The sequence below is a fragment of the Podarcis vaucheri genome (genome assembly GCF_965113315.1).
Source record: "Podarcis vaucheri genome assembly, chromosome: 10".
Taxonomy (NCBI): Eukaryota; Metazoa; Chordata; class Lepidosauria; order Squamata; family Lacertidae; genus Podarcis; species Podarcis vaucheri.
Window position 1 is genome coordinate 55,150,604 of NC_138748.1, and position 27,211 is coordinate 55,177,814.

The 27,211-nt window shown below is 43.3% G+C and overlaps 1 protein-coding gene across 6 annotated transcripts in view; it reads left to right on the forward strand.

Moving 5' to 3' along the window:
• DENND5B (DENN domain containing 5B) overlaps positions 1 to 27,211 on the forward strand; it is a 97,746-nt gene that overhangs the window by 47,605 nt on the left and 22,930 nt on the right. For 2 of the 6 annotated variants that reach the window (XM_082240372.1, XM_082240373.1), the window contains 10 exons: positions 3,358 to 3,467; positions 8,525 to 9,191; positions 13,342 to 13,529; positions 16,602 to 17,138; positions 18,595 to 18,826; positions 19,436 to 19,507; positions 20,245 to 20,395; positions 23,178 to 23,271; positions 24,986 to 25,096; positions 26,596 to 26,727. In XM_082240372.1, the coding sequence (XP_082096498.1) occupies positions 3,358 to 3,467; positions 8,525 to 9,191; positions 13,342 to 13,529; positions 16,602 to 17,138; positions 18,595 to 18,826; positions 19,436 to 19,507; positions 20,245 to 20,395; positions 23,178 to 23,271; positions 24,986 to 25,096; positions 26,596 to 26,727 (2,294 nt within the window). The remainder of the gene's footprint in view (positions 1 to 3,357; positions 3,468 to 8,524; positions 9,192 to 13,341; positions 13,530 to 16,601; positions 17,139 to 18,594; positions 18,827 to 19,435; positions 19,508 to 20,244; positions 20,396 to 23,177; positions 23,272 to 24,985; positions 25,097 to 26,595; positions 26,728 to 27,211) is intronic. The other 4 variants (XM_082240376.1, XM_082240377.1, XM_082240375.1 and 1 more) reach the window with 3 other exon arrangements.

Genomic DNA, 27,211 nt, shown 5'->3' on the forward strand with positions numbered 1-27,211 from the left:
AGGTAGTCCCAATGAGTGCATTCAGACTTGCTTTTGACGAATAGTTTTTCATTTCCTGCATCTTGCCAAATGTGAATTAAAATAAGTTACTGAGCTAGTGCAGTTTATAAGTTAATCTTATAATTATTAACTTATGACACCCCCAAGACATGCATCCCTCACCTTTGCAGGTGCTTGAAAACGTCTTTATTTTTGCAGTACAAAGTAAGCAAAAGTAGAACTACTGGAACTCTTCTCAGGGTTTGGCTTTGTGGATTATAATTTTTTCAGCTGAGAAAGTAATTAATTCCAGTGATAGTTATCCAGCAAAATGAATTTTTTTTATCTTTAAAATTTCAAAATGTGCATGTCTCAGATACCTAGAAAAGCCTACAATTATATATTAGACATCAAGATCCATATTTATTGCTATGAAGGTGATGGAGCAATTCTCATATGAGTTTTCCAAACTTCAAAGCACTGGCTGCCCTACACCACAACATATGCACCAAGCAGATAAGTCTACATAACTATACAATGTTGCTCTACAACAAGCAGTAATCTGCAGCATTTGTTGCAGCGTTTTCAGTCCTTTGATTGGCAGCCTGTATACACATGTGTATTTCTCTGTGTTGTGTTGTGTTTAGCCCTCCTTTGCAATTGCTTTTCCAAACCGGGCCTTACTACACATTGCATCTTTTTGTGTTAGTAGCTATTATTTTTTCTAAAAAGCAAAAAATGAGCAGGACATTTTTGTCCAATTTTAAGCAGAGACAGGAAAATGTATGTAAATGTGTTGAGGTGTATATGTTCTGGGAAAATAACAAACTGAGAATGGCTTTTATGAGTCTTAAAATATGTTTACTTTTAGGTGTATATTCTAAACAGATATATTGCTGAAAAAATGAAAGTGGTGAATTTGATGAGACTCATAGCTGGAGATGTGTTTATTGTACATCATTGCTTGATGAGAAGCTGTTTTATCATGTTTTTAATATTCTGTTGGGAGCTGCCCAGAGTGGCTGGGGAAACCCAGATGGATGGGCGGGGTATGGATAATAAATTATTATATTATAATATATTACAGCCTTCCCCTGGCACAAGTGTACAGTATTACAAGATAAACATTGGCTTGCTTCTGTGTAAAGTTTCAAAATGATCCTAACCAGCAGATTGTACCTTGCTGAGTTGAGTGAGAAGTTCAGCAGTTAACGACAGGCCATTCTCTAAGGGCAGGTATGGTTTACTAGAAGTTGTTAGACTACAGTTCCCATCTTCCCTTCCCATTGGCCATATTGGGGCTGATGGGAGTTGGAGTGATAACAGCTTCTGGGGAGCTGAAGTTTAGCCACATGAGCTATGGGGCTTGAGTGTGCCTTATGTCTAAGGTGCATTTTTTAAGTAGTTTTTATGATGCACGAGGATTCTGAGATAGACTTAGGTACTCCTGAAGAAATGTGGAACTACCCCAACAGAAACTTTCTTGTAGGTGATAACAAGTATTCATTGTTTTCTATCTAGCATTTTATAGTAGAGATGGGGAACCTGCAGTTCTCCAGATGTTGTGGGACTCCCAATACCCATCAGCCCCAGGCAGCTGGGACTGGGCACAGAAGTTAATTTAGGGTCTTTCCATCAACCCAACCCTTTAAAGCAGAGGAAGGGTAAGCTCCGTTACACAGTAGAAATCTGTTCCACTAGCAGAGGGGGGGGGGGATCCACCAGGACCATATAACACCGGTCTTCACTGCTCTCAGTACGTTTCCGAGCACAATTCAAAGTGTTGGTGCTGACCTTTAAAGCCGTCAATGGCCTCTGTCCAGTATACCTGAAGGAGCATCTCCAGCCCCATCACTCAGCCCAGACATGGAGGTCCTCCTCCGAGGGTCTTCTGCTGGTTCCCTCACTGAGAGAAGCGAAGTTACAGGGAATCAGGCAGAGGGCCTTCTTGGTAGTAGCATCCTCCCTGTGGAACACCCTCCCTTCAGATGTCAAGGAAATAAAGAATTACACAACTTTTAGAAGACATCTGAAGGCAGCCCTGTATCAGGAAGTTTTTAATGTTTGATGTTTTACTATGTTTTTATATGTGCTGTAAGCCCCTAGAGTGGCTGGGGAAACCAAGCCAGGTGGGCAAGGTATAAATATTACTACTACTACTACTACTACTACTACTACTACTACTGGATATTGTGCTATACTTTGGGGGTAGATGGGGAATGAGGGGCCAGCATTGAAACTGATGGTGCTAAATTGAATCCCCTTTGCCTTGTTTCTCAACCAAGAAGAATGTAGTGGGTTCACTATTCCTTTCTGAAGTTCCCATCTCCTGAGGTTTGGTGCTATCACTGTCTAGGGCCAACCTGAGATATTTTGCCACATGAAGCAGGTGACATAAAGCACACCACCATAGGCAAGTCTCCCGTGCAAGCCCAGTTGAGATGAGCCGTGGTCTCCTTAGGCAACTTCTATTTAGTTGCGCTTTCTGCTAGAGAACTCTGGTGACGCCATACCTGTTAGGCATTACAATGTTCAACATGGAGGTTTTCAGAAGTGCAAATAGCACTGCTTGTGGTGGGCTGATAATTATCACAATCCTACCAAGTGGCTAGAGAGAATTCAATACTTTCCTCCCTAATGGTGCCAATGGGGCATTTCCTGGGTTTAAATCACCTTGGCTGCTTGCTAGGATCCTAATACTTTTCAGCCCCTTTCCCTGATGCTTTTCTGCATTAAAAACAACAGGGCTGCATGGTCAGTGCCTATATGCAGTTAACATGGTGTCTGTTATGGCCCTTTGTAGAGATGCTGAAACTTCTAGGTTTCATTGATCAGGAGTTTTTTGGAGTGCCTCAGTGGACCTTTCTACCAGCTTTTTTTTAAGTATACAAACATGGGCATTCCTCCCTTGGTGATGGGGAGCTGATCCCTGGACCACATTTTTCACATTTGTTTCTTATTGTAGACACTGTCGTATACCATGCAAGTTCATGTGTTGCCCTTCTTCTGCTGATCTTTTCCCCACTATGCCAGAGATTAGACTGAATACATTAAACTTGGGCAAGAGTATTAAGTTGCCAGTTTGGCTCACAGCCATTCTACAGCAGCCCCTAATGATGATTGTGAGTTTTCAGCGCTGCTTTTAGTAGCTTTAAAGTGCTCCCACATCAGTTCAAATTACAGAGCCAAGTTAACTGAAGGAAGAAATGGCTGAATGCATCTTGTGCAAGTCCTTTAGACCTTCCTTTTCTAAAAGCCGATGAAGTAAAAACATACATGTCCTTTCCCTCTGCATTTTCTTCTTTGATCAGATGTTGAGCGGGCCAGATGTCTTGCAAACCAGTTGTTGTGACTATTGTGGCTTTTTTTTTGTTACAGGAGAAAACTTTGACCAGAGCCCCTTAAGAAGAACTTTCAAGTCCAAAGTCTTGGCTCACTATCCCCAGAACATAGAGTGGAACCCCTTTGATCAAGATGCAGTCAACATGGTATGTAGAGAAGACTCCTTCCAAAGAGAGGGCTCCTCCTTCCATTATTTTCCCCATCTCTATAGGAAGGCTGGTTTTTCTTGCATGCTTCAGCCTTCCTCTCTTCCTATCTCCTTCAGCCACAGTGTGAAAAGTAGGCTGGGGGAAAGTAGCAGCTTAGGATTTTGGTGTAGTGATTGTTTAAGGCTGCATATCAACTTGTAGTCCCCCCCCCTTTTTTTTAATGCACCGAGACCCACTGAGTTCCATGAAGCTTAATTTCCAAGTAAACGTGCATAGGATTGCTGCCTAAATTTAAGCTGAATTTAAGTTTCCTTGTTGGCTTTTAGGCTGCCACACTGAACCGGTTTTCTGCTTGAAAGTATTCCTTTCAAAAAGAGTACGATTTTCAGATTATCCTTTGTCAACTGTTATTGGTGGAACACTAGTTTTGCCAGTGAATATTGCTATTGTATAAAGCAGTATTGGGCAGAATTCAGGCTTGGCAGAACCTACTGATTTGCTTTGTTTACTAGATCCCAAATTTAGAGCTGGGTACAAAATAGTGGCAAGGGATTTATTATTGGAATTCTGGAGCAATCTGTCTGTGAAGCTTCCTCCCTTACTTCTTTGTGGTCCCAAATGCATTCAGAAATTCAGCATGCCTCTTGTGTTCAGAGCCACCTGGTGATCCCATCTACATTTCAAGGTTAAGGCTCCTCATATCAGCAAGCACAGCCATAGAGTCATAGAATTGTAGAGTTAGGAGGAACCCAAGGGTCATCTAGTCCAACCCCCTGCAATGCAGGAAAGCATCCATGACAGATGACCGCCCAACCTCTGCTTTAAAAACCTCCAGGGTTTGTTTGTTTATGCTCCTGACTCTTAAGCAGTCTACTGCCCCAGACTTTACAAGCCTCCTTCCCTCTCTTCCCTGTTTTCTCTCCCTCCCATTGTCCCCTTATATAAGCTCTCAGTTCACCACATTCACGCTCATTTCCTCTATTCTTGCTTCAGTCAGTATCTTGCTTGTTCCTTCTCCTCCTTCTCATGCTCACTCACACATTCATTCTCTCTCTCTCACTCACAGGCTTTCATTCATTCATTCATCACTTGTTTTGCTCCTGTTTCCCTTCTGGGCTCCACACCCGGGATGTCCCTCCCTTCCTTTACCCTCTGTCAGTCTGAGCAGCGCTTTATCTCCTTTACCTGTAAGTCACTTCCTGCCTGACCTGCTCACCTCTGCATGTTGGAGAGGAAGCCTCTCTGCCCCCTCCCCCCGATGCACTTGCTCGATGCAGAAATTTATTCTTAGTACCAGAACTAAGCTCAGTCCTGTCATACAGAACTGTTGAACACCTTAACTTGTAATACCCATGTAAACACAGAAGTTCACTGTGTAGTTTTTATTCTGTGCAGAATGGTCTACAGCAGAGGGTCAGCAAACTTTTTCAGCAGGGGGCCGGTCCACTGTCCCTCAGAGCTTGTGGGGGGCCAGACTATATTTTGAAAAAGAAAGAATGAACGAATTCCTATGCCCCACAAATAACCCAGAGATGCATTTTAAATAAAAGCACACATTCTACTCATGTAAAAACACCAGGCAGGCCCCACAAATAACCCAGAGATGCATTTTAAATAAAAGGACACGTTCTACTCATGTAAAAACATGCTGATTCCCGGACCATCCGCGTGCCGGATTGATGAAGAAGAAGAAGAAGAAGAGTTTGGATTTGATATCCCGCCTTTCACTCCCCTTCAGGAGTCTCAAAGCGGCTAACATTCTCCTTTCCCTTCCTCCCCCACAACAAACACTCTGTGAGGTGAGTGGGGCTGAGAGACTTCAAAGAAGTGTGACTGGCCCAAGGTCACCCAGCAGCTGCATGTGGAGGAGCGGAGACGCGAACCCGGTTCCCCAGATTACGAGTCCACTGCTCTTAACCACTACACCACACTCGCTTGAGCAAGCGATTGGGCTGCATCCGGCCCCTCTGCTCCTTATCAGAACCAAGTCAAAAACAGAACAGGCTACTTTAGGCCTTCTTCACAGTGGCGTAGCGTGGGGGGTGCAGGGGGGGCCGGCCGCACCAGGCGCAACATCGGGGGGTTAGGGTTAGGGGGCGCAAATCCACGGGTCAGGGGGCACAAATTACTTGCCTTGCCCCGGGTGCTGACAACCCACGCTACGCCACTGCTTCTTCACTTCCTGACCTATTAATGACACCATTCTATATGATGATGGGGTGAAAACAATGTGCTAAGATAAATAATCCTTATGGAGCTGCTTCTGCCCCAAATCTTGTTTGCTGTCATTTTAAGGGCTGGGGAATAAAAGCCTCACTTAAGAGAGCATTTCTCTGTCCCCCGCTAACAATAACCATAGGCGGTTGCTAGCTTTCGTTGCTCTTTTTCTTTCAGTATTAGTTTTGTCATTGCCTTGCATTTCTGCCTGCCTTTTATATAAATATAAATAGCAATTGGTGGTCTTCCTTGAAGGCGAATGCACGAGCTTTTTTGAAGGTTAGCCCATGGGGGAACTTTCTGGGACTGTTGGATGCTAAACGGATCGCAAATGGCTTCTGAGAAATCTAGTTCATGGAAAAGGAGATAGGAAGGGGGAATCCTTTTACTAAACTGCAGCTCTCCATTTGTACTGAACCATGCAGGATGTAACACACATTGAAACCTCTGTTTTCTCACATACAGCAATGGCTGCTTTTCGTCCTGCACTTAAATTATGGGGAAAATCCCAGGTGACTCATGTCCTTATCCATTGGCAAATGTAAATGTTCCCAAGCTGTTGCTTCTTATCCTTTCTTGCTTATTCCCCACTCCCACTCTGGGAATTAGTATTAAGTCCTTTCTATGTGACTATTTTAGGATCTATGAGCCTGGAAACGTAAGGGTGAGTAAGTCATAGCCCTGAAAAATGGTAAATCCTGCCGCAATCACTACCCTTGCTTGATCTACTCCCTACTGGCAGAATATTATTGGCTAGAATTGCAGTCTAATGAATATATGTTCATTTAATGTATTATTTCTTGGTTTGATTCCATTTGTGAATCACATCCCATATAATATCTCGAAGAATTTTCACAGGAAAAAAACATCAGTGAAAATGAAAACATGTGTGTTTATGAATAGACACACATTTTCCTAACTTGTAAGTGTTCTTTTGACAAGAAAGAGCTGATTCCTCACTCTAGTCAGTGACAAGACCTTTCTGCAAGTCCCTCTCACCACAATACCTCAGGAGGACCACAAACAGAATTCCTTCCCCATCATTAGGATTGTGTTGTCTGGCACTAGAGGAGGTGCACATACAGGAACTTGTGCCCTCCAGCTCTTTAGGGCTTTATAAATGATTGTCAATACCTTGAATTGTGGCCACTAGCTTACAGGCAGTCCTTGCTTTGCAGTTACTAAATGCCCAACAAGACTCAGTCTCTGGGTTGTGGGTTCAAGCCCCACGTTGGGCAAAAGATTCCTGCATTGCAGGCAGTCGGACTAGATGATCTTCGTAGTCCCTCCAAACTCTACAGTTCTGTGATTTTGAATGTGTGTTTAATGTGGATGTACATATCCCACAGGGGCTTGTGTTACACATGATCTCTTTCTCACACATACATACACCCAGGCACATGCAAATTATATATAAATATTTTGAATCTCCCGTTAAGTGGCAGACAAGCCCACATCATATACCTCAGTGAGGCATTTCCAAATTTATGCTTCCTTCCGTAGATGTTGTCCAATATACCCCAAATGTATTTTGTTGTTGTTGAATCAATCTCAGTTTTAAATCTAGCCTGGAAAATCTCTGATTGCAGGATGTGGTGGTAAAAATGCTGCTCTGTGAGCATTAACAATCTGGAAACATTTTGAATGAATGCATGGCTGCCATCCAGAAATAGCCTTTGTTGACATGAACCATAAAATTGTAACACAGGCTATCAGTTAAATGAAATTAAACCCTGCTACTGAGTCATAGCCATACTGCTCTATGCATTAACTGTAAAAGGGATTTTGAGGACCCCGTCTGGATGACTCACGGTGATGGCAATACTAGATCTACACTTGTACGTCTCACTGTTCTGCTTCCAGTATCAATGGTTGAGTTGCATTTCACATCTGGTAAATCAGTAATTTTAGTGTTCTCTGTAGCTAGCGGCATTGAATGAGAATAATGGAATTTTACCTTGTTGGCTGCTAAATACAGTTATGCTTTGCCTTTATCTTTATACAGTCAGTGGTGTCCAAATTTTTTTCAAAGAGGGCCAGATTTGTATGAAGTGAGGGGCTTTTTTTAGGATTGAAGTTGTTGAGGGTTTTTAGGATTTTACCCCAGGAAATAAACTGCCAGAGGCCGGATTAAACCAACCGTCGGGCTGTATTCAGCCCCCGAAACGGACTTTGGACATGCCTGCTTTACACCTACGCTTCCACTACCAAAATTAATAAGAACATACATTTCTTTGTAACTTGTATAAAGTAGCTGCAGCTATTTGTTCCGTGGGGAATCCTAGTTGGGTTTTCCTTTTTTCTGATTGCAGTTTCCTTGAACAATTCAGCTTTTGCTTGCTTAATTTTTTTACCAGTAAATTTTGCTCCCTTTTAAGAATTATGTATACTCCACATAATTCTGGCAAAGGAAATAGAGGAGCTCTTGTTCGCTGCTTTATGGAGATACTCACATTTAACTCATGAGGCTGTAAATGAATTTATGAACGGTGGCAAATGGCCGTTGCAGTATAATTGTGCAAAGTCATTCCGTTTGCTTCATAAAAAATACAAATTAAAGGCAATGCCCTTTTGTGCTTGAGGCTGGGAATCTTATTTTCAAGAGTGCAGATTTTTTTTAATTAACTGGTTTAACAAGATAGCTTTCTCCAACTTCTTCTGCCAGAAGCATCTCCTGTGCAAAAGCTCTCTTGAACCAAACAGGAATTATACAAATGGCGTGAGCTCCTGGGCATTGCATTGGGGCCTGCACAAGAGAAACATCCCTGTGGGTTATACCAGGTGAAATTAGATGAGCTACTGATGTGCTGTGTCCCCCCTCCCCACTCTTCTTGCAGTTATGTATGCCCAAAGGGCTATCCTTCAGGACTCAAACCGATAACAGAGACCCCCAGTTCCACTCGTTCATCATTACCCGGGAAGATGGTTCCCGCACCTACGGGTTCGTACTCACCTTTTACGAGGAGGTCACGAGCAAGCAGATTTGCACAGCTATGCAGACGCTTTATCAAATGCACAACGCAGAGCAATGCAACAGCGTCTGCGCCTCGTCGTCGTGCAGCATGGACTCCCTGGCAAGCAGCCTCGACGAAGGGGACTCCACGTCGCTGGCCAAGATGCAGCGCTACAACTCCTACGATATCAACAGGGACACGCTCTACGTCTCCAAGTGCATTTGCCTCATTGCTCCCCTTCCTTTCATGCAAGCCTGCAAGAAATTCCTCATCCAGCTTTACAAGGCAGTTACCTCCCAGCAACCTCCACCTTTACCCCTGGAGAGCTACATCCATAACATTCTTTATGAAGTGCCCCTTCCGCCTCCAGGAAGGTCTCTCAAATTCTACGGGGTCTATGAGCCTATCTTTTGCCAGAGGCCTGGGCCTAATGAACTCCCACTATCCGACTACCCTCTCCGGGAGGCCTTTGAGTTATTGGGCTTGGAGAATCTCATCCAGGTTTTTACCTGTGTTCTCCTAGAAATGCAGATCCTTCTTTATTCTCAAGGTAAGCTGACTTAACTTTTAGTTCAATCGGGTTGCTGAGTTTTCGTCTAACTTGCCCACACGAATGGTAATAGCGGGAGGTGTTTTTTTCAATGTGTTTTAAAAGAACTAACCTGAAACAGCCAAACAATATCTTTTAGAGCCAAATGCATATATCTTAACAGAGTCCTCTGCATTCTCCTACAAATTTAGTCTAAGCACCAACTGAAGATTCACCATCGTTGCAAAGGCTGTGAGTGTCTTCCTAGAAAATTATAACCTTCAGGAGTACAGCAGTTTCTGTGGAAAGACGTTGCTTATTTTTGGGTGTTAACCCTTTTAACTGCTTAGCTCAGAGCATTTCACATCAATATTTTTCTTAACATATTTTAAATAGTTTGCGGGGTATTCTGGACTGACTTTTAAAAGCAATTACCTCACTTTTTGATTTTTCTTCTGTATCTGAATTTCTGTGCTGCCCCTTTGAAGGTGTGTGTGTGTGTGCATGCATGTATTTTATTTGCTTATATATCATGTGTGTGTCATGAATATTGCGGGAAAGTGTGCGTTCCAACATTATCAAACTTATCCTGTTCTGAGGCTGTTAATACAGCTTCCTGAGGATAAGTGACAAATGCTACCAGCACAAGATTGCTACCAGAGAGGGGTGAATTAAATTGTTAACTCTGCAGAAAGGAGGAAATCTGTTTCGGATGTGTGCCTGCAAGCAATTTAAAGAAGAGTTTGAATTCTCCTGGCCTTGCAATTTAAGCCTCTTTCTGTTCATAGGCATTTATTTGTTGTTACTTAATTTAAAGATTCATATTCTTCCAGGGCAGTTTACAAAAACAAGATACTACATAAAATTAAAACATAACTAAGAACTAGGGGAGAGGATTTTTTAATTATAGAGGGGAAAGTTTTAAAATTGTAAAAAAGATGTGGAAGAATAAACATTTCTTTGCCTGCACTGAAAGGACAGCAATGTTGGTGCCAAATAGGTGAATTCAAGCAGGGTTATCCCTCCAGATGTGGGGCTGCCCTCCAGATGTGGGGCTACAGCCCCCATTATCCCTGACTATTGGCCATGCAGTCTGGGGACACTGCATTGGCTACCCCCTAATTTATTTATTTTGTGTATTAAATGTGTAGCCCATTATTCCTCCTAAAGGAACTGCAACCACCAAAAAGTTAAGAAGATAGAATTAAAAGTAAGACAACAACAAAATAAAACTATGTTTTTAAATAACATTTAAGAAGAAAAACATCTGGAACAGTTTTTACAACAAATAAGGTAATATATACATTTTTTAAAAAATTAAAGAAACTAAACTTTTTCCATCTTACATACTGGAACATTTTTGTTTTATGAAATTGGTGATATGTGCTCAGGATATGTGTGGAAGAGTGTGCATGATTGTTGCTTGTCAGACCTTATGGGAGAAGCCACATTTTCACATTCCGCCACTGGGGAAAACTCACTTTGTGAGTGGTGGCACCCTGTCTTTGGAAGGCCAGTACAGTGGTGCCCCGCAAGACGAATGCCTCGCAAGATGGAAAACTCGCTAGACGAAAGAGTTTTCCGTTTTGGAGGTGCTCCGCAAAACGAATTTCCTATGGGCTTGCTTTGCAAGACGACAATGTCTTGTGAGTTTCTGCTGGTTTTTTTCCCCTCCCCCCTTTTTCTAAGCCGCTAAGCCGCTTATCAGCTGATCCGATCAGATGAAGAGAATCGCAGAACGGATTCTTTTCGTCTTGCGAGGCACCACTGTATTGTCATCCTTCAGGTGGCTGGCTAATTCTTTTTTAATTTTCTGAGGCTTTCAAAGTTTTGGTATGTATTAATACATTTAGATCCTGCCTTTCCTTCCAGGAGCTCAAGATGGCATATGCAGACCTCACAACCATCCTGTGAGGTAGATCAGGCTGAGAGACAGTGCTTGGCCCAAAGTCACCCAGTGAGCTTCGGGGCTGAGTGGTAATTTGAACCCTGGTCTCCCAGGTCCTGGTCCAGCGCTCTTAACCACTACACCACCTTGTCCCTTGATTAATGTTTAGCTGATTAGTAGTTCAGCCTGCTCGGCTATTTTTAGGTGGCTGTATTTGTTCTGACGTTGAATTTTATTATGTATTATTTGGTTGTTTTATAACCTGTATAGCTGGATTTATTTTCAACAAATAATTAAATTGTTTATTTGCTGTTCTCTCTCAAAAAGTACATTTTCCTAAGCTTCCGCCCTCCTGAGAAGGCTTCATTGTGCCAGAGATAAAGAGGGAGTTTGGGCTGCCAGTGCCGCCCCCTAGCAATTTTAAATTCCTGGGTGAATACTGATCAAATTGTTTTTCTGTGCTGAAAGCCTGGCAATATACTCTGATGTAGATAAGGCATAAAAAGAGATAATATACTTGAGAGGCAGTGGTTTTTATTTTGCTCATTATCGCTCCTCCAGCAGAAAGGTAATAAATAGGAAGCTATTCAGCTAATGGGAAGCAGTATAAAAGTGTAGACATGGCGCACATGCATTTAGAATGGATTTGACCTGTGCTTTCCAAGCTAATACTTCTAGAGGCCATTCGAAATGTAGTTTACAATGGTAGCCTCCCTCTTCTCTAAAGCCATATTTACAGCTGTGTAAAGTTTGGACGTGGGTGGCGCTGTGGGTTAAACCACAGAGCCTAGGGCTTGCCGATCAGAAGGTCGGCAGTTCGAATCCCCACAACGGGGTGAGCTCCCATTGCTTGGTCCCTGCTCCTGCCATCCTAGCAGTTTGAAAGCACGAAGTGCAAGTAGATAAATAGGTACCACTCCGGCGGGAAGGTAAACAGCGTTTCCGTGTGCTGCTCTAGTTTGCCAGAAGCGGCTTAGTTATGCTGGCCACATGACCCAGAAGCTGTTCGCCGGCTCCATTGGCCAATAAAGCAAGATGAGTGACGCAACCCTAGAGTCGTCCGCGACTGGACCTAATGGTCAGGGGTCCCTTTACCTTAAAGTTTGGGAACAGAATATTTGAGAAGAGGGTGCGTTTCCTTCCATATGGCACCCTGGTGGAGTGCTGTTAGTAAACATTTCAGTATTTCTTTTGACCCCTTTGGACTATGTGCTTGTAAGTCATAGGACTTGTTCTGTTGTGGGAAAAGGCATAAGACCTGTCCTTGTTAATCTGACTCTGTGTGTGTGTGTGTGTGTGTGTGTGTGTGTGTGTGCACGCACACACACACACAAAATTAATAGATGTGGAGGAGTCTAAACTGTGGGAATCCCTTCTTAATTAACCAACTAGAGTTAATATGAATACAACTATTCCGACTCAAGAAGAGAAATTTAATCACTGTTAACGCTGGTGAGTCACTTGACCATTTTCAGTTGGGATATATTTCACATTCATGTTAAACCTTCCCTTAGAATCATTCCCTCCCCTTCAGAATCATTTGCACTTTCTAATATGGAAGAAGTAGTCGAAGATCAGGTTGGAATTGTTGGAACAGTATTGGGCAGCATCAAAAGAAGAACACTTTATATCAGTTATTGTAGAAACATCCTTTCTGGCTAGAAACTTAATAGAATACACAGGAATAAAATGCTGACAGGGTACTGGTGAGTTTGAGAGTTTGACTGGCTTGGAATCTTGTTTTAAAAATAAGTCCTAGGGGGCATTTCACGTTTGTGTAGTTAGTTCTGATTTTCCGTCAAGGTGGATTTGCAGGCTGCCTCGCTTCCTGGAGCCTGCTAACACGTGAGCTGAAAATTCAGCCTAATGAACAATTATGAGCAAAAACGGGCATGACAGCAGTTGCTCCCCTTGCTGTTGGTTCCTTTCTTGTCCCATCTGCATATTGCTCTTCCTCTGGCAGTTCAGCAGAGCAATGTACATAATTCTGCTTTGCCGTTCTCCTGGCGTTCATCTTAAATTCACTTTTTAAATTTTGTATCATAGCTGTCTATTAAAATTTCATAGCTTTCTTTGTGTAATAGTTCTGGAGTTAATATTTCAATCCATTTTAAACAAGCAGCGAGCTTGTGCCACACACTTAAATCAAGCTGACGAATAGCTGCAAAACGTGCTCTGTGGGTTTAAGAATTGCTCTGCACTTGCCGTCTGTCTAATGCTGATGTGTTGATGGCTTTTTAAGAGGAGCGATATAGTAATTCTGTCTTGGTTTTCTCTGTTTAGACTACCAGAGACTGATGACGGTTGCAGAAGGGATCACCACGCTGCTGTTCCCATTTCAGTGGCAACATGTCTACGTCCCCATCCTCCCAGCCTCTCTCCTGCATTTCCTTGATGCTCCTGTACCTTACTTGATGGGCCTGCAGTCGAAGGAGGGAACAGACCGTTCCAAACTGGAGCTTCCCCAAGAGGTGACTATTGCACACTGCTGAACCTTAGGGCTGTGTGCAGTGCTGAATATTGACAACCTGAGTTCAGGATGCCTTCTTCTGTTGTTAAAACTTGCCGTGAGCTATATATAATTCCACATGGGTACTCCTGGTTTTTCTGTGCATTTGTAGCAAAACCATGGGCTCTGTATTTGGACATGGATCCTCTCTGGATAGGAACATCAGAGTAAGGCTTTAGGAATGCAATCTAAATATTGTATTTTTACTCAGTCCAAGAACAAGATTTCTTTAGGTGCAGCTGTGGCACAAAAACATTTTTACACTTGTCATTGTTTACATGTCCTGGCACGTCAGAAGTTTTTTTTTTAATGGTCTTTCTGACTATTGGGCTATGAAGAAGCATATTCCCTGACCAGTTTTGTACCATTTGTTGTATGGAAGTAGCTCCATCTACTCAGCCAAGCCCCAGTAGCATTGAATTGCCTTTTTCCAGTTTGTGTGTGTGTCCCATTTATGAGTGCTGCTAGCCATCACCAGTCATTTGATTTAGTTTATTACTGTTGACAGCTGCTTCCCTGCATCTTTTCCTGTTTCTAGCAAAGTGGTTCAAATATATATTCATTCCACTTGTTAGGATTTTATCTCAAGTGCACAAAGGTTTTATTTTTAGTCCCAAGAGTGTGGAGCTTGGCCTGAACAATGAAAGAAACACTGAAATGAACCTTTGTTCACTAGTATTCGTGTGCCAGAAGACCGAATGGTTTTATCATCTTGTGGAAAGCGCTGTTTCAAAATGCCACCATTAAATGCAGCCCCTCAGCTCCTCCCCTTCTCTGTTACCTAGAGTCATTTTTCAGTGGATGTAGGAGTAGAAAGAAAAGACTAAAAATCAGATACCATTAACAGTTTCAGTCTGCCTTGCATAAAAGACGACTTCACCTCCCTAGTGTATGGGAATATGCAACATGGAGTTGAGCTTATCTTGTAGATCCTCCTTGTACACTCAATTTATTTTGGCATTTTATCTCACCCTTGTTATTATTGACACAAGGGTCGACTATAAAATAATAAATGCAGGTCCTCATCCTCACAATATAATATGTAAAACGAACAGATAAAGCTAACGCTCAAATAGACTAGAATGTAGTTTTATAAAATCTCAACACCTAATGCTTGGGAAAGTAATTAAACTGACGCCGAAAAGATATCACCGTAGATGCCAGTTGAACTTCTGAACCTTGCAGTCCTTCCCTGCTTCATGTCCCGTTTTTAAAATATATCTCTAAGCATATGAGGCAGCTAATTAATGTAATTTGGGGATTTAGTTCAGATTCCTGCCTTTTCCTTCCTGTGAGAAGCGCATTGCAAGTGGACTTCTTCAACACACCCTAGAGAAAACAACCGAGTGCTGGTACCAATTAAATATCAGTTCAAAGACTGACTAGAGTGAGTTGCTGTTGCCCTTGTGAATATCTAGGTCTCCTGTTATGCTACTTTGTCATGGTTGGTACATCTGAGGCCTCAGCTCCCTTGCGGGGAAACAAACTGGATTCAGCACAGCAAATTCATGAGCAATGAATTTCAGACTCAAGCTGAGTCGTGGGGGTGGGGAATAGTAATCTCTTCCAAGGCACCACTCTTTATTTTGAGGGTTTACTGGTTTATGTAAAAGTTGGGTTACTTTATATTTCCAAACAAAAGATCCCTGTGTGTGTGGCGGAACCATTGTATATATTTTTGAAGGCAGCCTCACTGTTGGACAGGCGACAAACATTTGGGCACTACTAGAGGGGAGCCAATGGCTCGTTCTTGGGTTTTCTATATTAGTACTTTAGTGGGATAGAATATTTGGATTAAGCTGCCTCTGGCATGGATATTTTGCCCATACCCCAATCAGTTGGAAAGGTTTGTTTTGTTTTGTTTGTTTAAAGTCTTCCCAAGGATTTCCCTGTAAAGACAACCCTGCCTGTTCAAAGTGACTTCTGAATATTTTATGTGTGCCGATGGGTTATTGTCAGGGAACTGCCATCGGAGCCAGAGGGAGAGGGAGGGGTCCAGAGGGATTCCGGAGAGTGTCCCGGGAGGGAGAGAAGCAGCACATCTTCTGGGGAAGGAAATCAGCGTAGCACCAGTGGAGAAGGGGGGCAGATGGGGGAATTGGCGAGGTGGCTCCAAGACTCCTCGCCGGGGACCAGCGGGGAGAGCATGGGTCCTCCGATGCCCACACCCTCCCTGCGCAGAAGGCTTCCGCGCAGGGAGAGTAGGTGGAGACTGTTGGAATTCTGCCTGGGTCAGAGGAATGTGCCACAGTGTAGGCACCGGCAGATATTCCTGTTGACCTCCCCGCGTCTCCACTCTGCTGATAAGCAGGCGAGGTCCCGGCGATTCATCTCAGATGTGTGAGAGGAACACACCGTTCTTCGTCTCTCCCCTTTGGTGTCCCCCAAGGAGGGGAAAGAAGCAGACAGAAAACTATTTACATCTTTTATTTCTGTCTCTCATATCAGTACAGAGAAACACGTCTGCACTCGACAACAGCAAGAAGAAACTCCACCCATGTACTTCCAGTATGGGTCATATGACACACACACTGAGCTAACATCCGGTGCTCAGTACAGAATGGACTGCCCCTTTGTTTCCATGGCAACAGTCACAAACATCCTGTCTGGCTTTCCAGCCACAAGCAGCTGACTGAGCTGCTGGAGCCTTTGCTTGCTGCAGCATTGGTGCTTTATGGTAACAGAGACTAGGCGTCAAAGAGCTTCTTTGCTGGAAGAAGTTCAAGAAACGCCCACTGACTGATTCTGCCAGCGATTGAGACAGCCACGGGCGAGTGGCTGTCCAGACAGAAAGGGTTCACTCAGGCAACCCACCCAGGTGTGGCGCCGATTTACGCACAAGCAACCCCTAGAACCATTACAGTTATCATTTCCTATGTATTTCTTATGTTGCCGTTGTTGATGTGATACTTGAATTTGCATTTTTTAGTGTGTTGATGATTAGTATATTTCAAACACTCTGTCTCCAAGAGACTATTTCTGTATTAGGCAACTAATACATTTAATAATAATATTTGGCTTTCCCCCCCTCCAGGCTAACCTCTGCTTCGTGGATATCGATAACCACTTTATTGAGTTACCAGAGGAACTTCCTCAGTTTCCCAACAAGCCGGATTTCATCCAGGAAATCTCCGAAGTTCTGCTTCAGTTTGGAATTCCCCTTGAGGGCACCCTCCATTGTAGCGAGAGTGCCACCAAGTTTAAGAACCTAGTCCTCAATGACTTGGCCAATGACAAAAAAAATGGGAACGTACCAAGCAACACCACCAACATGTATGAGTTGCTCAAGGGCAATGAGACTATTGCCCGCCTCCACGCTTTGGCAAAGAGAACAGGGGTGACAGTGGATAAAATGAGCATCAACATTCCTCTGGAAGAGAAGGAAAGGAATGTTAAGCTCCAGTGTGAAGACGGGGAGCTGAGGGACTACAAACTGAACGTTCAGCTACGAGAGGTCTTCGCCAACCGCTTCACGCAGATGTTTTCTGACTATGATGCTTTCGTCATTCAAGCGGCGCAAGACAGGGAATCGTGGCTGACCAACAGGGAACAGATGCAAAATTTTGACAAAGTAAAAGCAGCCAAATATTTTCATTGTAACGATCAGTTCAGTTGCCTTGCCTTTTGAAGGCTCGGAACTCACTGGTAGAACACATGATCTCATTTGCAGTGTCCTAAATTCAGTCCCCTATCTCCAGTTTAAATACTTTTTGATTCAGAGAATACTGAGTTAGAGTGGCCAAATGGTTTGGCATTAAGGCAGCTTCATGTCAATAGTTATATTATATATTTAGATTCTCTTCCCATTCAAAGAGCAAAAGCTCTTTTTGAATTTTGGTACCACAAATTGCTTAGCAAGTGTAAATGGGGATGGCTGTTATTTAGGTCAGGGTTGGGGAACCTATGGCTTTCCAGATGTTGTTGGGCTCTGTTAACATCCACATTCCCACCCACTCCCACATGGCCAGTTGTCAGGGGTGATGGGAGCTGTGGAAAAGCAGGTCCCCTCACCCATGATTTAGATGCATCCTGGTTTTGTCTAGGCCTTGTTAGGTGACTGGTTTATTTTTCTTACTAGAAAATACTTCAGTTGCATTTTGAGTAAGAGGAGGAGTACTTGAGGAGGCAGCTGATGAAATAACTTCTCAAATTGATCCAAAATGATGCTGACATGGATTTTTCTCGTTTTTAAACCGTAGATTTGGTGTGGAAAATTTATCAGAATCTTGTGGGATTTCTTTATTGCCAGTAATGGCAAAGGTGTCCTTCCTTGGTTCAAAAATATATATATTTATGGAGTAGTCTTTGTGACCAAGTCACAAAGTGACTTGGGTGAGATATGTGGCCCTGGGTGTCTACAGTGAAAAAAGTGCCTCTCAGCCAACTATGGTAACCAATCTGTGTAATAAGAGTGAAAAGTAGCAAATAGGAACTCTAGACTGGTGAGACATTTTGGATTGGAGATCTTGGTGCAATGATGTTTTTTATTTTCTTATCTCTGACACCGTTTGTTGTGTCACATTAAACCATAGTTTAAAACTAACTATGGTTAAATGTGAACAAGTTCCCATGATGCTCCTCCCTCTCCTGTTCTGGCTGCTGTGCTTAAGATGAACAGACCATGGTCTGGCATGTGTCCTCTGAACTTGGGCTTATGAATTGTTTCCTCCAAAGAATCTTGAGTATTAAGACGAGAACAGATCTTGGTGACTGCTTGTAGCTTTATGGGAGGAAACAAACCACAAGTCTGGGTTTGGATGACGTTGTAAGTCAGACTGTAGGCTCTTTCATTCGTGTGCAGCTTGAGCAGGGGAGGAGTGCTACAGAACTGCCTGAGCTCATTGGCATTAAACCATAGTTTCTTTTCAATTTGGTTTAGTGTGACGTGCCAACTAGGTCACTGTTTGCTATTGGGCTATGCACGCTCCCTGTGAAAGTATGCTTGGGACATAATTGGACAATTACTGAAATGGAAAACAAGTATACTGCAAGGTGTAACTTTTTCTTTTGGGTTCCCTCCACTCTAGGCTTCATTTCTCTCTGACCAACCTGAGCCTTACCTCCCATTCCTCTCGCACTTCATTGAAACTCAAATGTTTGCAACATTCATCGACAATAAAATTATGTCCCATTGGGAAGAAAAAGACCCATTTTTGCGAGTGTTTGATTCCCGAATCGAGAAGATAAGGCTGTATAATGTCCGGGTTCCTTCACTAAGAACGTCTACATATCAGAAGTGCAACACACTGAAAGAAGCAGGTATGTACAGGTCTATCAGTTGTCAGTGTACAAGCTGAGAGAGAGAGAGAGAGAGAGAGAGAGAGAGAGAGAGAGAGAAAGAAAGAAAGAAAGAAAGATACTAACTACTCAGAAGTTGTATTTTACCCTATTTGATTTAGTTTATGATATTAATTTGCCTTAATTTATATCCCTCCTTTGAGTCCCCTTCACCACCTTTGAGGCACCTTACAGTGCAGTAAAACAAAAATGAGCAATGCAAAACACCTCAAGAAAAACAAAGCTTTAAATTGGGTTAGTACAATCTGAGAGTTCATGGAAACCAGCAGGAGAATCTGAATTAAAAATCTAACTTGCCAGCCCACCCACTAAAACCTTCTACAATAAAAAATGTTGACTGGATCCATTTAGAATGTAAAAGTCCCCGTGGAGGGATTTAGCTGTGCAATTCCTTTTTACCCGTGAAAGCTATGCTAGTGTCACTGAAGGTATTTATTGCAGCTGGCTAGATACGATCTGTCAAACTGTGTTGTTTTTCCATTTTCTTTTATCTTTAGAAATGAAACACTGGGATTTAAATAACCAAACAAGAAAGTTTAATTTGTGTTTGAAACCATTTTAAATTTCCAGGTCTGCTTTTTCTTCGGAGGCTGGTTTCGGTTGATATGGTGGCACCAGAACCTCATGCGCTTCAAGTTGATAGTAGTATCAAGCTTCCTTCTGATCTCTTAACCCCACAGATCTGAATCCAACACCCAGTGTTTGTTTGACTAACACACAGGCATGGAATCTTGTGTTCCTTCACCTCCAGCGTTTTGCTCCAGTTGTTCACCAAGGAACAGAGTTGGTTTTGAATATGGACATACTGATATTTCAGCCAACGTTTTGAGAAGCAGCTTCCCTCATTCCCATTTAGCAATGATGACTCAAGTGATATGCTGTTGGTGAACATTTTTTTTTAGGAGTCCCTAATAGTAAGCATGGGACGTGGGTGGCGCTGTGGGTTAAACCACAGAGCCTAGGACTTGCCGATCAGAAGGTCAGCGGTTCAAATTCCTGTGATGGGGTGAGCTCCCGTTGCACGGTCCCTGCTCCTGCCAACTTAGCAGTTCGAAAGCACGTCAAAGTGCAAGTAGATAAATAGGTACCGCTCTGGCGGGAAGGTAAACGGCGTTTCCGTGCACTGCTCTGGTTCGCCAGAAGCGGTTTAGTCATGCTGGCCACATGACCCGGAAGCTCCCTCAGCCAATAAAGCGAGATGAGCGCCACAGCCCCAGAGTCTGCCACGATTGGACCTAATGGTCAGGGGTCCCTTTAATAGTAAGCATCGTCCTGTCTACTAATGGCCTCTGTTCTTGCCTCACCTGTATAGCCTGACCGCAACTTACCTCAGGTGTGCTGGCTCCAGAGATTGATTGTGTGTTAATTACTATTTTCAGCTCAGGCCATTGAACAGCGGCTGACGAAGATTGATCACACTGCAATCCATCCTCATTTGCTTGATATGAAGATAGGCCAAGGCAAATATGAACAAGGCTTCTTCCCTAAGCTTCAGTCAGATGTGCTGGCAGCTGGGCCTACCAACAACAAGTAAGCTTTTGCAACTGTAATAACCCCTTGGAATGCATGGGAATAGTTCGTTCAGTGTAGTCTCTAGGCTGCTTTGCCGATTTAGGATTCCGTTCCCTCAGTCACTGAAAACCCCCCCAGCGATACCTAAATATAAGCTTGTCCCTTCCCCTTGGCAGCATTACTGTAGCGCAGTGATGGCCAAACCTGGCCCTCCAGCTGTTTTGGGATTACAGTTCCCATCATCCCTGACCACTGGCCCTGTTAGCTAGGGATTATGGGAGCTGTAGTGCCAAAACAGCTGGAGGGCCAAGTTTGAACATCATTGCATAGTGTACTTTCTATGAGGCTTACCTGTGAAGAGTATCCAGTAGCTTCAGGTGCTACAGCCTGTGCCATATCACTTTGAGGATATATTGCAGAAGCCTAGTGTTAAACTCACTTGGTAGCAATAGGTGGCTAAGTCAGTAGACTGGCTGCAGTGGAAGAGAAACTCGTCCAGCCTCAGCCTGAATGGAAATGCAGGCTAGCTGTAAAAACCACCTTTTAACCAAGTAGGCTAGCAGAAGAGGGACAAAGTTCAGGTATGGGGCTTCTCTTCCTCTGTGGAAACACAAGCTTATATAGCACCTTAGCACACTGGTAAAAAATGATAATTCACATGCTAGTTGCTATGGGCTTATTTACAAGGCTATATTATTCCAGTACTTTATCATCTGCACTGACGCTTCCTGTGATCCCCTGGACATTGTATTTTGTTCTTGCCAGTTACAAGCTTTGTATTTGGAGCTGAACTATAAGCATTTAACCTGTTGCGAAATGTTGCTTTTTTCAAGTTCCAATCAGAGTCTCCAGATTCTCTTTTTCTGGTAACAAAAGGAGTTATAATCAAGCAGGAGCAAACATCTTCATTGGGTTTTCTTTGATTGATTTTAAACTGCAGGTTAACTTAGAGGGAATCGGAACACGTATGCTGTGAAATCAAAGTAATTAAATAAGCTCTCTAATACACTAATCTCCACTGATTATCCTGTAATTCTTTGTAATTACTTACAAAGGAGCATAATGCGTCACATGTATTGGTTTGGTAGAGCAACCAGCAAAATGAGCACAAGAGCCATTTACATCTCTGAACGTTTTTGCAGATGGAGTAAGAAACCCTGGATTTTTATCTTTAGCAGTGTCCTCTACACTGTACATGAGAGAGGATGATTTTGATACTGGCACCCCAATTGTGGAGCACCCTTCCCTTGCAGGTTTGATGGGCACTGATCCTGTTGGGCCTCAGCACCAGTTAAAAATATGCTTGTTTGCCCAGGCCTTCTCCTGCATTATAACTGATGAAGATGCCCTGACTGATTTGTTGTGTTAAGGTTATATTAGTATTTTTATATAGCATGGTTTTATTGGGTGGTATTCAACCAGGTTTTATGTTGAGTAGACCCATTGAAGCTAATGGGCCTAACTTAGTCATGTTCATTAATTTCAGTGGTCTGCTCTGCGAAAAACCTAATTGAATTCCACCCATTATGTTTAATGCCTCTTGTTTATTATATTGTATCCTGCCTTGGACTTGGATTTAGTGAAGAGTGTGATGTTTGGTGTATTCATTCCAGTGTAGGAAAGCGTGGGGAAGGGGGAGTTAATGCAGGGAAAAGTTCCTGCCCTCTTTTTCTTTTAAGGAAACCAGTAAGGGGCACATTCCAGTATGAAGATTTGGTAGTATTGACTGGAAGAAAACTTGTTTCTCCTTACCAGGCATCTATAACAACGTCAGAGCACTAGCATTTGTAACACTTATGATCTCAACTGACTTTGGCTTTTGTAAACGTGTTTAAATGTAGACATTCTCTAAGAAGGCCCTTAGAAGAGCTGAGAGCTAGTGTGGCCCGGTGGGTCTTTGAGCTTAGGTATTCTCCTGCAGCTGGACAGGGGAATACCTAAGACAAACCCTTTCCTACCTAGTTGGCCTCTGGAAGTCTCTTCCAGTTGGAATTCATTTAATTGTTCAGAAACAGATGGGAGCGGGGGCGTCCAATGCTGGCATCCAGCGAAATGTGGGCATGAACAAGTGGGCGTGTTCAGGGTAGGAGAGGCTGAGTCAGTGCAAAGAGAAACTGAGCAGGAAGACCAAAGAGTCTCCCATGTGGTGTGGATTTTTGAGAGGATATTTAGTGAGACTTTCCACGGGCATCATAGGAGACTCTGGTTGGGCACACAGTCATTTGTAAATGCCACATTGGCAACCTCTGACCTAGCCAGTGAAGAGTAACTTGGAATGTCTCCATGGCATCCTCTCTTCTCCTCATTTTCTCTCTGTCACCATCTGTCTAGTTCATGGGTTGGCAAACTAAGGCCTGGGGGCCAGATCGGGCCCAGTTGCCTTCTAAATCCAGCCTGCGGATGGTCCAGGAATCGGCGTGTTTTTACATGAGTAGAATGTGTCCTTTTATTTAAAATGCATCTCTGGATTATTTGTGGGACGTAGGAATTCATTCATTTCCCCTCCAAAATGTAGTCTGGCCCCCCACAAGGTCTGAGGGACAGTGGACCAGCCCCCTGCTGAAAAAGTGTGCTGACCCCTGCTCTAGTTTGTAATGGACCCTTTTGGAGTCATGAGGCTTGTATTAGAATATCAAAAAATAAATGGGTCTAAGTTAATCATGTCCATTACATTCAATGAGTCTGCTCTTGAGCTAGTACCTGTGCTAACCTTTCCCCCCTCCAGAGTTGGCATGTAATGGTTTCTTACAACTCTTTCTTTCTTTCTTTCTTTCTTTCTTTCTTTCTTTCTTTACCTCAGTCGGTGGGTGAGTCGAAGCGCTACAGCACAGCGCAGGAAAGATCGCCTCCGGCAACATTCAGAACACATTGGTTTGGACAATGACTTACGAGAGGTAAGTGATGTGGTTAATAGCAGAGACACCCAATACTTGTTATCCATTTAGGGTTTGGCTGCATTAGCTTTGTCAAAACTTAAGAGCAAGACCTCCACATATAGCATGTGCGTCTCCCCACACCAAAGAAAAAAATCTGGGATAGGAGCAGATAACAGGGTCCAGGTTCCTGGAAAAAAAGAATTATAGGGCCTCCTTAGCGGAGGTTCAGTTCAAAAGCTGAGATCCCATCTTCCAACCATCTCTATCTAGAAAGAATTGTCCTCTCCCCGCACACGGTCCCCGCAAGCCTAACATGTAGACTGGCTTCCTTTCTTGTTTCCCCAAGGGTCTGTTCTCCCAAATCAGAAATCATTGCTCTCAGCCGGTTGTATTTTGAGATAATTGTTAGCCTCTTCCTATGGTTGCACTCACTTGTTCTTCCAAAATGCATCAGTATGGCTTCAGGGAAGAAGAAGGAATGCTTCTGAGAATGGGAGATGATAGGGATTTAATTCCCGGGAGGAACTTGCTTTAATGTCCTCCCTTATCCCATAAGATCTCTAAATCCATTCAATTTAACAAAAGGCTCCGTTTTCAGAAAGGATTACAGACCCCCGCTGATCCGCTTGTCCAGTGTGCTGAACATCAAAGCAACTCCTGAATTATGCATTTAAATGAATGCTAAGCTAAGCTTCCATCAACTTAATTATGGCTTCTAGTTGTACTGAGGGCCCCGTGTGCATATAAGGCTCCTCAAGCTGCCTCTAGTTGGCAGAGCCCCATAAGCGCATGACAGTCTTCTTCCCATCCATAACAGTCCTTGGGTAAGTTGTCCTTGGGCATTCAAGGTGGTCTTACTGGACTTTCAGGGGTCTCTCCTTTGGAGCTGTGCACGATGAGCTTCTGATTCCACATCCAATTCTGTAGACAGGAGGGATGCTTGACATGAAAAGGGCACTCCCTTCCTGTGCAGAGTTGTGAGTGAGACCTAGCAGGCCAAGGTTGCCCGCAATGAGTGGCTCTGCCCTCAGAGCCCCAGATTGCAGTTCTTTTCTGTCTTATACTTAGCAGTTGACTTACAAATAAATCTTTCCTGGAGATTAAGTGCTTGAGCAAAACAAGCACGTTTTGCTTTGGTTTCATCCCAGCAACTTGTGTGCAAGTGGCATGCTGCTTAGCCTTTTAAATGGGAGCGTGCTAGATTTATAGCTGCACCTGAAGGTTAGGGATTCCTGCGTGGCTTGTTAAAACACCATACGTCTTTGTCTTATTCCTATTTATCTTTTTTTGCCCATTTGAAACAAGCAGGAACAACACAGGGTTTTCGCAAGGACCAAAGTCACTGTGCTTCTTTCTTTTTAGTTACCTTTTTATTCTTAATGCCATTTGGTCCTTGTGACATTGCTGAATTCTGCATCTAATACAGTGAGTGCAGTTTTAGGGAGGGCGAGAAGCCCTGCATTTTATACATACCCAAATGTGAAAGCTTATTCTGCTGAAACAAAAGGAATGTGTTATTTGTGAGTGTTGATGCTATCGAATGTGACAGCTCAGAAGCATTTCCTTGTGACGTTTTATATGAATTGCTTCCATGCTATTTGATTTCTTCATCCCTTTACTGTATTTACTCTTTCTTTCTGTTTTTGCTTTGACTCTTATGCATGCATGTTCTGCCGCCTCCTTTTTCTCCATCTGCTGCTTCTGCCATTCGTTACATCCACCTTCCTCTTAGCCATTGGAGGAGTTCTTGATCCGTCAGAACTCACTGGCATTCTGGGAGTGGGATCAGGGCCCACCTCCTCCTGCACGACCACCTAAAAAATCATTCTCTGAATGTTGTCTGGTATGTTTTATTTAATTTTGCCCAGAGCTGCTTTCCTTCTCACGCTAACCGCTGCTTTTTTGTGTAGAATTCTATGCACCCCTCTATAGCAGTCCATAAAGTGTGGTTCCGTTCAGGCAGATGATTCTTGTGTTGGTTTTACAACAGGAGGCCTAAGAAAGATGTTCAAGTTCAGCCTCTCATTTTCCAGAACAGTTTGTTGGGCAGGCAAAAAAATTGAGATGCGTGGCCAGTCAGGTCCCGGCAAACGCAGAGCTAGTTCTTTTTGTTACTTCTAAAATCCTGATTCCCATATTAATGTGGTCAAGGTGGCTTGCAAAGACCAAGGCCATATAGGTGGTCTTTTTCTGCTACTTACCTGACTGGAACCACACTTTAAAAGATGACTACCACCTTTCCCCATCCTAATCCTCACCCTTTTTTCTAGCTTGCTACGTTCTCTCCACCGTTATTTTTCCAAAGCAGTTGCTGTTTGATCCTTGCACAGTCACTTACTTTATTTTGAAAAAAATAAATACTTAAAATGGTTGTTGCAGAACCTTGCTCAGGGTTGTGAGCATGCTGACCCTCCCCCTTTGCGTTTCTCCTTTGCATCTCTGCCATCAGGGGTGCAAAGGAAGAGTGGCAGAGGATCAACAAGAGCTTTTTCAAAGCCACCCTGCTCTTCTTCTTTGTGCCTCCAACGCAGGCATCCCCAAACTCAGCCCTCCAGATGTTCTGAGACTACAACTCCCATCACCCCTAGTTAACAGGACCAGTGGTCAGGGATGATGGGAATTGTAGTCCCAAAACAGCTGGAGGGCCGAGTTTGGGGATGCCTGCTCCAATGTCATAGAGGCAAGGTAGAAGTATGGAGAGGATAGCAAAGTCCTTTCCCGCAAAAGGATTCAGCCAGAAGCCTTACTGTGCTCCCCCTTTCATCCTCCAATGATCAGGGGTGTCAGATGTGTCCCAAGAATATGAGGGTGCATCTCTCCCACCCCCCAATATGGCCAGCCCTGCATTTCATCAGGCATAAGCAGTGCAGTTCAGCAGATCTGGGGGTACAGTTGAACAGCAGTAATATCTAGGATATCTTGTAATATCTTGTGTGTGTGAAGATGTGGGCTTTCTGCCTCAGGCACCAAAATATATGTTGCATCCGACTCCACTAACAGGCAGAAAACAGATGCGAGCTGTGTAGCCAGTTTGACAGCTCATGCAGTTCAACTGCAGGCTATCTTTCTCTCCCTACCTGTGTATTTATAAGGCTGATGCCTGCTGAAAACCATCTACACAAAACTTACTGTTTGTGCAGGTATTATTTCCACCTCTCTGACCTCTCACTTCCAGCTTCTTGACGTTTGAGGGGGTGGGGGGATCACCTTGGCCCCACATATTATTATTTTTGTTTTATTTTTTAGTGCAGAGTTAGTTTGTCAATTAAGGAGGGCAGAGGTGTTTGTGCTGTGTTTTTTGTGTTCATTCTAGTTGTTGTTTTTTAATTATCATTGGATTAGAAGTACATGCAAGAAGCAAGGACCTTGGGGAAAAATCTGAGGCAGCCCAAACTCTCCGATCTTTCTCCTGCTGTCATTGCTCAAACAAACTGGAAATTCGTAGAAGGTTTACTCAAAGAATGTCGAATGAAGGTAAGTATTTTGAGCGTGTGTGTGTGGTAAAAATGTGGTTTGCTGAAAAAAAGACATCTGTGTTGCGAGGCATGGTTCCACTCCCCTCATTCAAACCCTTCTCTGTGGAGTGGCAGCATTGCCCTAAAAGAATGCCCAAATTCTTGCGAGTGTACTATAGTTTCCTGTCAAAATGTGTGGGAATATGGCTGTTTTTTATGGTTTACTTACTATGAATGGGATAGGAAGTGGTTTGCATGTAGAGGACTAGTATTTTCCCCTCTTGTGTTAGACTGCAAAGGGTTATCCCTTGGGAGAGTCTACAAATCTGATCATCTCACTGGTTCTGCACATAGTAAGAGGGAGTCCTGCTTTGTAGCTTATTTCACATAACAATACAACCAGCCTCAGTGAGGTTCACATCACTAGAAATTAAAGCAAAGCATGATAGATTATCCAGTTGCTGTTTCGCTGCTTTTTGTTTACTGATGATTCTAAAGCACCT